General features: G+C 40.9%; 1 protein-coding gene across 2 annotated transcripts in view; it reads left to right on the forward strand.

The window, feature by feature from the left end:
* The window catches only part of zdhhc8b (zinc finger DHHC-type palmitoyltransferase 8b), a 61316-nt gene that overhangs the window by 42566 nt on the left and 4698 nt on the right, over window positions 1-14052 (forward strand). For both annotated transcript variants that reach the window (XM_038702871.1, XM_038702872.1), the window contains exons 2-9: window positions 3669-3790; window positions 7718-7875; window positions 8878-9050; window positions 9281-9383; window positions 9906-9997; window positions 11532-11664; window positions 12679-12784; window positions 13903-14009. In XM_038702871.1, coding sequence (XP_038558799.1) covers window positions 3669-3790; window positions 7718-7875; window positions 8878-9050; window positions 9281-9383; window positions 9906-9997; window positions 11532-11664; window positions 12679-12784; window positions 13903-14009 — 994 coding nt within the window. The remainder of the gene's footprint in view (window positions 1-3668; window positions 3791-7717; window positions 7876-8877; window positions 9051-9280; window positions 9384-9905; window positions 9998-11531; window positions 11665-12678; window positions 12785-13902; window positions 14010-14052) is intronic.

Consider the following 14052-nt stretch of genomic DNA (forward strand, 5'->3'; position numbering starts at 1 on the left):
AGCCTGAGGAGCAAGCTATGGATTATTCCTCTTTAATCCCTTGTTTTTGCCTTGCTCTTTTCCCAATCTCATCCAGATGAAATGTGATTTTCATTTATTTTACCCCTCAGCACGAATGTTATCTTTACACCTCAGTCACGACAGTGTGCTGGGCATGTTATGGGGCTTTTGAGCTACCGTTTTAAATGCTGAGTGACTGGAGGGTGCTGCCTTTGTTACTGCTCCAGCTCCTATTTGCCTGCATTTTAATTACCCAACGGAATCCAGGCCTTTCTTCTGCTTTGGCCAGCCTCAGGACTTTAAGCTAGGACCCAACAAAACTCATTTCATTACTGGACTTTTGGCTATATAAACTTGGTCCAAACTTTTTGACAAGTCTGAGGCTTTGCTGCCGCAGTTGAAGTATCATGGTTACACAAGCAGTAAAAGTGGCGTGTAAACAGTGTTGATAAGCGCTCCGTGAGTATTTGTTACTCCTACACAATTAACCAATGTCTGTGGCCTTAATCAGGCTTTTTCTCAGTCACATTTTCCTCCCACGCTGTCTGCTCCAAGGCTTCTAAAATGGTTGCTGTCAGCCGCACTCACATTTTTTTCCCCCTCTCTGTGGCTCGACCCGATCACACTGTGGGCAGAAATACATGATCTGTATAAATTGAGATTTTGTAAGACGGTGGAGCTGCATGCTATTGCTTTTCTTTAATCAATTTTAAAGCGTTTGTACCTTGCTGCCAAAGCTGTGATGACACAGCATGATACTACTCACTACAGTCCTCTGCGTAAATGGCAGTTCTCCCGAAATGTACTTTGAGGTTGTTATCATGCATGCTAACGTGCTGATGTTGATAACACTACATCCGAGGCTAATGGGAACATCAACAGCAATATTCTGTATTTGGACAAATTAAAATTTTGACCAGGAGGTGGCACAAGATGAGAAGTCAGGGGGTCACTTAATTTACAATGCAATTACATGAAGGTTTGGACCAAATTTCACAGCAATCCATCCAATAGTTCCATTCAATTTTATTTATATAGCGCCAAATCACAACAACAGTTATCTCAGAGTGCCTTTCATAAAAGAGCAGGTCTAGACCGTACTCTGTGATGTTATTTACAGAAACCCGACAATTCCCACCAGGCGCAAGCTCGAAGCGACAGAGGCAAGGAAAAACTTCCTTTTAAGAGGCAGAAACCTCGAGCAGAACCGTGGCTCAGGTTGGGCGGCCATCTGCCTCCACCGGTTGGGGGTGAGAGAGAGAGAGAGAGACAGGCAGAGAGAGAGGGGAGGGAGGCCGCCTGCACAATATACACACAGAGGTACAGACAGTAAAGGTAAATGTTGTTGAGACATTTGAATCAAAACCACAAATGTCAACCTCTTGGTGGTAGTATTTAGGTTATGAACAATGAAGGTCATATTTGGGCCAATCCATCTACTAGGTGTTGCCATTTCACTGGACAAGCGAATACTTGGACCGGCAGGTGGCGCTACAGTAAAAGTCAAAGGATCTAAATCATTAGGATTCATCCTCCGGGGACCATGAATGTCTGCACAAAATGTCATTGCAATCCATCCGAGATATTTCTGTTTGGACCCAAGTGGTGGATCTAGACTGCAATACCAAGAGCCACACGGTGTGGCAAAAAGACAGATAAGATACTTACATTGGCTCATTGCATCCACTGACAGTATGCCTTCATAATGACAATTATATCACAAACAACACTTTGAATGTGAAGTTCTGGTGATTTTAAGAAAATATACAGTATCTCTGACTCTAAAGAATTCATAATGTGCTTAAAATACATCTTTGAAGTATTAATTATAATGTGAGCTACGCGTTCAAGTGGCGTGAATGAAATATAACTGGCCCCTGATATGCAGGGGCAGAGTTGGACTGACTGGCCTCTCTGTTCTCTGTAGTGGCTCTCCACTGAATAATTTAACCGAGCAAAAGAGGCGGCGCGAGAGATGAGATATGGATCGAAGATGATCTCAGGGCATGCTACAAGGAAATTGAATTTTCTGACGTCAGAATAAGCTGAAGAAGCATGAATGCACATGTGCAGGCGTGTGTGCACTAGTCATTATGTCGGGAAAGAGAGCTGGAACCACAAAGTAAGGGTCTCTCTTTGAAACACCTTCCTCTCTATCTTGCAAGACACTTTATTAATTCATAAATTCTCTCTGAGTCTCTGACCACATCTTCATTCTGACAGTTTCATCTCTAGAGACCACACAAACAGTTGAATGATAGCATTCTAGGAGGCGCACGGCGTCTTGACAGTTGCGTCCAGGTGATTGAGCAGGGCTGCGGGTGTGATTCAGCTGCCCCAACAATTGAATATTTCACAGCACTGGCTGAGTTATGACCTGCAGGCAGTGGAGAAGGTCAGACTTGACGCAAAATGTTGGTGGATTTTAAGAGGATCCAAGTTCAGGATCTCTAACAGGTTTCCTTTGAGGGGCTCAGCCTTATTCACCAGCACAGCAGAGCGTTAAATCAAATGTATGTGACAATAATTATCATACAGCTAGTTTGACCTACTGTTCAGAGGGAGGTTTATCAGACCTGAAATAAAAGCTTATCCAGGTTTGGCAGTTTTACGTGCAACTACAGGCCATGAAATTTTGTACCGACTCAAGGTCCCCAGATGATGAATCCTGTTGACTTTGGTGATCCCTGACTTCTCATGTTATGCCACTATGAGGTTTATATTTATGGTTAAACACAGTCATGTCCCCCTCAGGATGAATTATACTGTAATAACTTAAATTATATCTTAACTTTTCATCTAGTCCAAAAGGTCAACACATGTCTAATACTTTACCTCTGCTGTATTTGTGTTTAGTGCAAATGTTGGCATGCTAAACTAAGGTTACCATGGTAAACATTATACCTGTCTAACATCAGCATGTTAGCATAAGCGTAAATACAGCCTCTAGAGTCTTATAGTCTTGTTTTGTGTTGTGCCATTCAGACAGTGTTAGATTCTCCAGATTATAAGGACGAGTGCTCCTCCCATTATTCTAGCTGGTGCTAAATTAGACACAAATACACTGTTTGGTTGGTATGTCCTGGTGCAAATACCATCATATGAAAGCTCAGCATGGTATAATATCTGCTGTGGTTCTGCAAATTCACTCTTGGCTTGTATGCTGATTGAGTATTTATGTTATTACAGAGAACCTGCTTGTGTCACTGGGCGTATTTTAGCCAATAACTGGTTGATGCAAAAAATGGGCAAATGGGCAGTAAATTCATGCTGTCTTTTTATTACTTTAACGTGAATACCGTGCAAGCAGAGGAAGCACAAATGAAGCAAGCAATCTCCTTTTTTATTGGAACACGAAGCTTAAATAATTTCACAGTAACTCAAAGTTGTCCTGGTAATTTGCAAACAATTATGGTACTGTTAGGAACATTGACTGTTTACCCTTCTCTAATTCCCTCTCTGTAATCATTTTGCCAATTATGGTTATTGCTCCAATTTAGAACCAGACTCATGGGGACTGACTCAGAGAGTGTTTGAATGTGGCGGCGAAGGATTCATGTCGCTGCTCCTAAGACTAGAACAACATAAATACACCTACTATGTGATGGTGTGTAAATGTATTTGACTTGAAAAAATCCTTATTTCTGTCTTTTCATTTGTGTCTCTAGGTGCCCCTGGTTGACAAAGGTAATCTCTCCCGCCGTGCCTCTCTACAATGGCCTGGTCTTCCTTTTCGTCTTGGCCAACTTCAGCATGGCAACCTTCATGGACCCTGGTGTTTACCCCCGAGGTTTGTGTGCATGTCTGTGAGCGTGCAAGTGAGCTTTAGTGTCTGCCGATGGTGTAAATGCTGTTTCTCACTTTTACATAAATCTGGGGAAAACCACTGATACTTGCGATATCTTTCTGACATCCAAAAATATGACCCTCTGTCATAATGTATGTGCACATAAATATGAGTAATGTTTCCTCCCTGTTGAGTCCTCATTTAGGGGGCATACCTTTTAATAGCACCACATTTATCAGAGCACCGCCCTGCCCAATGTCTAACTACCCCATTATCTGTCTGTTAAAGTCCACATGCTCCAAATGCAGGACGCTGGTGGGAGTTATACAAACCTTCATATTGCGATGGTCGGCGTGTCAAACAAGCTGCACTGACTTACGCTCCTGATGCAGGCTTCTTGTCAGTGCTTATCTGGGTTAAAGCTTCTTGTCCTCAGTGCTGTCTGGGTTAAGTAATGATGATTGAACTCCTCCCCAAGGATGTTTGCAATGCGCTTGTAAATGACCAGCACCTGTCTTTAGGAATAGCTTTCCCTGCCCATAAAGTGGTAATAATCATTAGTTTGCATACAGCGCAGGTTATCAGCCTCCCCAGAGGTGACAGTGGCCTTCTGCTGCAGCTGCCCTGCTGTGTTTTATAGACTACTGAGTCTATAAGAGAGGAAAACACCAAAACAATCTCACAGCTCTGCCCTAAACCCTAGTAAATGTGGACAGACCAACATAAGGAGTATAGAGAGGAGAGGTTAAGGATAAAAACACAATACATATCTATAACATTAATAGTAATAATAATCATAATATTAATATTAAAAGATCATACATAAAAGATTAAATGTAAAAGGACACAATTTTCTGCCATAACAATGAGGACGTCTCTAAACCCTTGATGTTGTATCTCACAGGCAGCAGAGCCACCAGAAAAGTTTTACAAAAACAAAAATGAAGAACTGACTGACTGCCATTAAAAGACAGCTGCTTAGAAAATCACTCTGTCATCCAGACTGTAAAAGTGAGAAGGAAAGGTTGGTGTGTACGAAGGATTTTCCCATTCAGGTCATTGATGTATGGCACAGCAATTTATTATTCAATTTCTTTTTTGTGGGGAAATTGCAAAATGAGGTAATAAACCATAAACAGATGAAAGAGATGACTGTGGCTAATGAGGCTACACAGCTACAAGCAGAAATATGAGACAGTTCTGTAATTTAGTGCAATTTAGCAAATTTACTGCAATTCGCAATTGTAAATCACATTTTCAGACAGAAATGTTTGCTGGGTGTTTTTTATAAGTTTATCTGGCGAACACACAGTAGGCTAGCATTAACACTGTAGCCCACAGCCCTTTTTTATGTTTATTTGATTTGATTAACCTGTGAACTGGAACTGGAGTGACAAAACTAGTTGATTTGAGCATGTTGAAAGAAAGCATTAGCACTAATCAATATCAATAGAAGAGAATTATGACCAGACTCTGCTGTTCTCTTCAGTTAGGATTAGAGTTGTCGACCCTTTGAGCTTGTTTTGGTTTTACAGCCTGCATCTTCAGTGTTTTGGTTCAGTCTACCTGCTCTCAGGGTTCAGCATCCTCACTCTTAACTTTGAGTTGCCTAGCTCATAAACAGTACATACACAGTTCACACTTTCATAAAGACCACACACTCCTTATCATTGGCAAACACTTGTTCATATACCCGTGGAGAAAGCTCATTGACTAATGCATTCCTTAGCCCCTGACCCTAACCTTAGCCATCACAACTACATGGAAACAATTATGGCACTTACAGCTCCACACATTGTCACGCATTTCATCGACTTCCCAACAACATCCCCTATATGACAGAAGCAAACGCAATTCGTTCAAATACCCGGCAATACAGGAGTAGTAGGCGTAAATGATGGCACTCATATAAAGACCAACTTTCATTTCCAATGTGTACGTAGCTTATGTACATAATGTATTCTTTTAAAAATTGTCAAATGTGTGTTGAATATTCTCTTAGGAATTTCACCATTCAATGTGAATTTATCTTAGAATATTCTTTTATATATGGAATAACCCAGTAACTGTGTCTCTAATCAGCCTCCTCTTGGTACTGGCTAACACTTATTATTCATTCACCATTCTCTATTTCAGTGCTGTTCATACTGTTATATTGTCATATTGTAGATACTGTATACCAAATCCACCTACCTGCACAAAATACTTATTTATTCCAGCATCCTTTGCACTATGCTTCATTGCACTATGTACATGTGTACATGCACACATGTATATGTACCTGTATATCACATCCACCTCCGACATGTACAAACTCCAGCATCCTTTGCACTCTGCTCACTGCACTATTTGTCAATATGTCTATATTGTTTTTGTTCATAGTGTGTATATTTCTTTTGTCTACACTGAGGTCTGTGTCTGACTTTATTTTATTCTTATTATTGTGATTTTGTATTTTTGTATGAATAAGCACATCGTACGGAGCAATGTACAATCCAGAGTCAAATTCCTCACATGTGTACACATACCTAGCTGATTCTGATTCTGAAATCTATTCAGTGATTGGTCCTTGCCTACATCGTCATCCAGACACACACACACACACACACACACACACACACACACACACACACACACACACACACACACACACACATATAGATATGTTGGTGCTTACTTAAAGCAGTACAATCATTCCTCCTAATAGATATGTCCTCAGAATGCTTCTCTGTCAATAAAATACAGTCACTCGATGTTCCAAAGAGCACTACAACAAACAAAATCAATAAAAGTCCACCTGACCTTCATACGAGCAATCATTTCATCAGGGCAGCTGTTAATTCTACTTGAATATTACTGCAATTTAACATGAATGGTGGCAACAGGAAAAAGCCTGAAATATATTTGATAAAGACTGTGACTGTACAGACAAATAGATACATACAAGATGTAAACTGATGAAGCTAAACATGAGAAATTATAATAATTAGTGAATTAATGATACTTTAGGACTGCCTGTTATTTTTGCAGTGTAAATAAATGTATGTTGTATGAAATAGGCCTCTGCTTTGTCTGCTGAATGGAAAAGAAGCCGTCAGAGGAGACGCAAGCGTAACCGCCGTTTGTGTCTGTTTGTTTGGCAGGTGGTTTACCTTTTGAAGAGACTTGACATCCATAACACAACAGAGCAATCTCCGCTTTTGGATCTGTTTATTTCTGTGCTTTACCTTTATGTTCCTCTCTTGTTTTCTCTTTTCACTCTCTCTTGCTTTCTCTCCGTGCGCTCAGCTACCTGGATCTCCCTGCAGTCATTGCTGTACTGTGAAATTATTTTCTCAGGTTGGAGCTCGGTGTAGATCGTGTGAATGTGCCCTTTGATCAGCTGAAAGACGTTTTATTTTGCAGTGCAGCACCAAAGCTAAAAAGCTCTCAGTGGCAGGAAAGTGGCACCCAGTACAAAGCTTCTCATAAGCAGTTTGATTGACTGCAGAGTCGCACCAAGGACAGTCGAGATGCTCTCATACTGTATTTTAGAGGTTATGGGTTTGGTTTGTTTATGTCAAACAGAACAAGGCACTAACTCTGCCAAGGTTACAGGTTTAATTCCCATTAAAAAAAAACTTCTACTCTTGATAATGTATAAACTTGTGGGAAATTAAACCAACCAGCTTCTGTTATACGTGAGTCACAGTGTGCTTGTTAGTAGTAGTAATAAGTCACGTCTATAAAAATGTTCATTTCTGTCAGCGTTTGTTCTCTCTGCAGACAGCTAACAGCAGGGGTGAGCTTCATTTAAGGTGCTCCCCTGTTGTCCCTGTCAAATGGAATCCTAAATCAAAACCATGTCCGTGTTTGTGACTGTGGTTCTCACACTCCACCGTACGCATCTGTGCCCTGTTAATGTGCCTCTGTCTGTGTGTTGCCCCGCAGCGGACGAGGACGAGGACAAGGACGATGATTTCCGAGCGCCGCTCTACAAGAACGTGGAGATCAAGGGCATTCAGGTCCGGATGAAGTGGTGCGCCACCTGTCACTTCTACAGGCCGCCTCGCTGCTCGCACTGCAGTGTCTGTGACAACTGTGTGGAGGTGTGTGTGTATATATATGTGTGGGAATACATGCAGGCACTGAAATCTAAATGTGCACCAAAGTTAGACTGATATATTGGGTGGATAGGAACTTTTTTTTTTTCAACAATCTAATGCAGTTTGATAAATGATGCAGTTTGTTTGCACAAGTAAATTTTTTGTAGCTAGTCCCAATAATTAAAATCTGAGACAAACACTGATTTTATATAAAATCTCTCTCTCTATATATAGATATCTATCTATCTCTCTATCTATCTATCTGTCTATCTGTCTATCTATCTATCTGTCTATCTATCTATCTATCTATAGATATAGATATATATATAGATATAGATATCTATATATAGAGAGAGAGAATTTCTGTGTTTCTCGGCAAAAAGAATTGTAAAATCATTAAAGATCATAATTACTGGAATAAATATCAGCTTTTGGCAGCTTCAACCGTAAAATACTGTCATCAGTATTAGCTTTCAAATCCTTATTTTGGGCTTGAAAATGTACGCACATACATCAGGACATTAATATACGGCATTAATATGCAAGGGTTGTATTTCTGCAACCTTTCTTCTACATTTTATTTGAAAAGGGCTGAATGTTGGACTAATAAAACCCTCATTCAGCATACATTATTACACATGAATTGAGTTATAGGTTGGTGAAGGATTGAATCCAAGGAGGGTTAAAATCAAGGGCAACAGGGAGGAAGACATTTTGCCTCCCGTCCAAGATGAAATGTTTTCAAGTATCTTCACCGAGGAAGCCTCTTAGATGAGAGTCCACTTGCCCTTGATTTTAACCCTTTGTTGATAACTATGACCTGGATGACTGAGAATCTGCACAGACATGGATTTATAATGGAAATGTTTCTTCACCCCTCTCATCCAAGAACATTTTCTTCCTTAATTTGGTTTGCCTTATTAGTCTAGAGATTTAACTAGAAACTAGTGCCTTTACAGTAAAAAGACCGGTTGTAGCTCACATAATTTAATACCCCCTTGTCAGGACTTTGACCACCACTGTCCCTGGGTGAACAACTGCATTGGACGGAGGAACTATCGCTACTTCTTCCTCTTCCTGCTGTCGTTGAGCATCCACATGGTGGGAGTTTTCTCCTTCGGCCTCATCTTTGTCCTCCACCACCGAGAGAGACTGGGAGCACTGCACACCACCGTCACGTATCCTTTCACTGCTGGAAACCTCACTGCAAAGGCTCCTTCTCTTTTTTTAAATGGACTATTTGGTTGGTTGTCTGTTTAATTTTTCAGAGTGATGTTTCCTGAGCGGACAAAAGTTAGTGGTTAGTGCCAGTGGCTTTGGCTGTCTGAAGGAGTCAGTGAAGTTATTCTTGCAGCACATGTTCTTGTGACCTTATATTGTTGTTGTTGAGCTTGACCTTTGTGTCCAGTCTGGTGGTGATGTGTATAGCAGGGCTCTTCTTTATTCCAGTCATGGGACTCACAGGTTTCCATATGGTGCTTGTTGCTCGAGGGCGAACAACCAACGAACAGGTGAGAAGACACCAGCGCTCTGAATGTACAAACGCAAACAAGCATTTGAGGGGAAAAAAAGAAAAATGTATCCAGCTTAACATCAACAGAGCCGTGTTGCCCTGATTCACACTCACACAGATTCAGACCTTCACACCTGGAGCTGCTGGGCCTGCTTTCCTAAATAAAAATAATAAAAAAGTTGGAGCTTCTCTGGTCATCACAGTGTATTACCGGCTCTGCAGCTGCACATAATGCAGTCCAATTAGTCTGTGTGGGCAGTCATACATTTACCTTAATAAGGATAGTAAACACACACACACACAGTGAAAAGAATCACAGCAGGAGGCAGCAGTACAAATATTCCCACACACACTAATTATGTGATGCTTCAACAACATGAATCACCTTCTCTGTATTGAGTCACTGGACCTTTTTGTGTGTGTGTGTGTGTGTGTGTGTGTGTGTGTGTGTGTGTGTGTGTGCGCTCTGGCCTTGTGCTTCCTTTGCCGGCGACTCTAAACACGACATTGTGTACCTCAGGTGACGGGCAAGTTTCGTGGAGGAGTAAATCCCTTCACCAAGGGTTGCTGTGGCAACGTGGAGTATGTCTTATGTAGTCCCCTAGCACCTAGGTAAGATGTTTTATCATGTTTCGTGTGTGTGTGTGAATAGTAAATGCGTTTTTTGTCAGTACAAATTTAACCTACTAATGTTTTTCAATGAATTGTGCCATATTCGTGTGATGTTTTATCATGTTTCGTGTGTGTGTGTGTGTGTGTGTAATACAGATATATAGATGTGTACTAGGATTGTGGCTCATGAAAGCTTATGACATCCATGCCATAGCACCAGTGCAGCACCATCTAACTGCAATAATAACACAGACGGCAGCATTGTGTGTGTCTGTGTGTGTGTGTACGAGTGTATGCACATGCTCTGAGGTGGTGGTAGAGGTGTGCATCCAGCTCTGCCTGAAAAGAAGCCAGCAACCCTGGGGGGAAGGCAGATGGCTGAGAGAACTGAATCACTATGTAGAACAACAGTTAATGGGAAACAGAGCACAAAGCTAGTCAACGTGCTTTTTACACACACAGATACACAGCATCGTTTTATAACCTATAGGGACAAGTCCCATTCCATAAAAATCAACAGTAAGAGACAACGGCAGGTGTGGGTGAAATGCTGTGTTACAAGCATCTGCTGTTAAATTGTTGCATAGTCCCTGATGGAAGGTTTTCAATTTAATGAACCACTGACTCAAAGCATGTTGGACTTACTGACACTGAATGAACTGTTAGAAGAGCATTTTCAAATCTGACCACAAATCGGTAACATTCATTAAGTAACATAATTTTTTTAATGTAAGGGCTGATTACTTGAATGATGTAAAGACTGCTGGGAAAATATACCACATATAACCATTGAACATCACAGTGACAGACCCTTTATAATTATGAAAAAGAAAACTCACTTAAATGCCGTTTGTCCGTTTTAAACTGTGCAACCAGCCAAATGGGATTATGTAAATACAAAGTGCTTGACTAATTTTATCATTGTATTCTACGCTGTGCATCTCTTGAAGGCCAACATATGTTGATAGCGGAGTATAAAGTGCAGCATATCAAGTAGGAGAGGTATTGTTAGCTATTTAAGGATTGCTGTTTTTGTGTACATTTTCATATGAGATATATATATATATATAGTGCATATATCTGTGTATACCGAATATATCATAAGTTGGGTTTTTTTTGTTGTAATGTAATGTTTTAAATTTTTTAAAACTGGTACAACTTAAATATATAGAGTATAAAAAGATGACTCCACATAACATATTAGAAATTATTATGTGATTAGTTATTATATAAGATTAAACTAAAGATGTAGAGTGTGGTGATAAAAAGCATAAGAAGGGCTTTCTGATTTAAATAAAAAAAAAAAATGGATTCAGTTTGACACAAATGTTTTTCTTCTGTGTTGTAGTCATGACGAGAAAGCTAGTGCTCCTCCTTTGTATGGGTGATGTATACTTTGACTGTAATAGGCAGTGGACATTATTTGGCTAAACATTTCAAATGTAGTGGCAGCACTGACTGGCGGACTGTACTACAAATTATAAATTAGGAAATTAGTGTAACCTGTTCATGCCTGTTGCCCATTTTTATGCAGGTACATTTTGGACCCCAGGAAAAAGCCCCGCGCCAAAATTCAGCCCCCATTTATCAGACCTGACCTGTCAGATAGGCAAATCACCATCAAGGTCAGCGACAACGGTATCCACAGCACCATCATCAGCTCCAAGGTGAATCGCGCACAATTACCACAGAGCTTTTCCCTGTAATTTCCCTGTTACTCCTCCATCCACCTCACATACATTTAGTCGTTCTTCTGCAGTGGTGGCAGCATTTTCTCTTGCTTTATTATTATTTTAATACAGGCTCACACTCAAGGCAACAGATAACATGATACAGTGGCTCACTAAAGTCGGATATATGAATAAAATTTCCCCATTCCTAAAACAGGACATTATTAGACACTTGACGTCAAAGACAAGTGACTCACAGATCGGCAGCCATTTGTCTGACTGTAAAAATACAAAGTGAAGTGGCTCCAGTGAAGACAAGCGTCATATATTCCCTTTATGAGTAACCATATAGATTCTGTTAATTTGTCATTTATTTATAGTCAGCGAAAACTTTTCTGCAAACTGAGAGTGATTAAAAAATTTGGGTGAAAAATAGAGAAGGGGACTTTAAGGGGAACTCCACTGATTTTACACATCAAACACTGTTCAATCACAGTTCTTACATAGTTAAAAAAAGTTGTATAAAGCCTATTGTGGCTCCAGAGGGAAATGCACAAAGTATGATACATTTCCTAAAGTGAGTTGAGTCGGTGTCTATTGGGGCTGAAGACTGCAAGTATGAAAAATAATCTGGAGGTATTGAGTTAGAAATCAGTGAGTTTACCAGAACTCTGATGCAAAGATTTTGGTTATTTCTCTTTGTGTGTCTGACAGTTTTACAGAAGTACAACGCTAAATCGATTGAATACTCTTTTAAGATGAACAAATTAATGCTCTAGTGAGACAAAATCATTTTCTTTCACCATTTCCTCTCCATTAGACGCTACAAATAATTAATTTAATCCCAAGTAGAGCAGCTGCATATAGTGCAGCTTTGCTAGACTACAATCCTCTGTGAGAGTTGTGGTTGCCTCCCTGACACTAACACATGCTCTTCGCTATTTCATCTGCTGTGCCCCCTCCCCCCCCACCTGTTCTGGATGCTTTAACACCCTGCTCTCCTCCCTGCAGTCCAAAAGTAGCCTGGATGGCCTGGACAACAAAGAAACCCAGCCTCCGCTTCCGCCCAAGGCTGACAGGTACAACCAGCTGAAAAGCCAGCTGACGTCGAGCGAAGGTAGGAAATACAGAAACGCAGCATCCCAACCCCTTCTCTTTCCATGTCAGTCATCATCAATCCCATTTCTCTTTCCTGTCAGGGCTGCACCAAACAGCAATTCCCCCAAACTCCCTTTGTGCATCACTAGTGTCCCAGAGTGTGACTTGGCGCTAGTTTAGTGTGATAAATGTCCGTCCCACTGGCAGGTCAATGGCCTTCTTTATGTCGGGCCGGAGAATAGGCTTGATTTGTAGCAAGGAGACGAGCCCCGTTCACTGAATCAGCACTAGACTTGTGGTACAATGGAAAGATTTCATAGTGAATCATTGCAACGTGAATCACCACCTTTTTTCTGGTGGTATGTAGCAACAGAGCTCTGCCAAATGGAGAGATGGGAGAGGAATATGGTCTAGAATGAGACTTTATCTAAAAAGTGAGTGACTGTTGTGTCGTTATGGAGGTGTGGTGGTTTTACAGCTAAGGGTGTTAACCAGTGGTAATATGTTCTTTGTACTGTTTCATTCAATAGTATGAGGGGTCAATAATAGATAGGGTGAACCAACAACAGCAAGATCCCAGAGGATATTCAGTGCTATGGTGCATTTGGTCAGGGAGTGAACACTTTCTGCTCTTCCATGGAGCAACACCACTTCCTGGTGGTACTTCAGCGTACTGCAGCTGGTCAAAATGGACTTCCTCCCCCTTTTTCTAATGTAATTCAGAGGACTGATGATTTGTGGAAGTAAGCGTTCTTTGATTATCCGTCAGAGACACTCCCATGCACCAGAGCACAGGAGCAGCTACTTGCTAAGAAGGACCGTGGGGGTTTCAAGCTTTGTTCAAGGATAAGGTTGTTTGTCAAAGATGGACAGCTGTCTGTTGCAGAACTCAAACGTGTTACATGTCAGTCACAGAATGGACTCATCTGACTACCCACCCACGTCATTCTGTAGGAATGGTGAGGGTGTGTGTTCCAAGAACTCAATCCCTACAGCCTCTTTATTCTGCTAATGGAATTCAGCTCTGAGGTCATTTCTTTTCTCCCAGAAATGACTTTCAATCCGAGATAATATGAGAGTGTAATTTCTATTATCTCAACATTGTTAACTTGTTCCCTTTTTCTATGTGTGTTGTAGAGAGTTCCCTTTCTGGTAAGACCCACCCTTCCACTCCAGCCATGTACAAATTCAGGCCGTCCTTTGGCACCATGCCTAAAGTCCACTACCACACTGCTGGAGAGAAGGTAAGACATGATTTGTTTGGCACTTATGCATGAGATACATTCT

Source organism: Micropterus salmoides, unplaced genomic scaffold, assembly GCF_014851395.1.
Source record: "Micropterus salmoides isolate LMB-PRFRI ecotype aquatic unplaced genomic scaffold, ASM1485139v1 Ms_hic_scaffold_7, whole genome shotgun sequence".
In the NCBI taxonomy this organism is placed as follows: domain Eukaryota; kingdom Metazoa; phylum Chordata; class Actinopteri; order Centrarchiformes; family Centrarchidae; genus Micropterus; species Micropterus salmoides.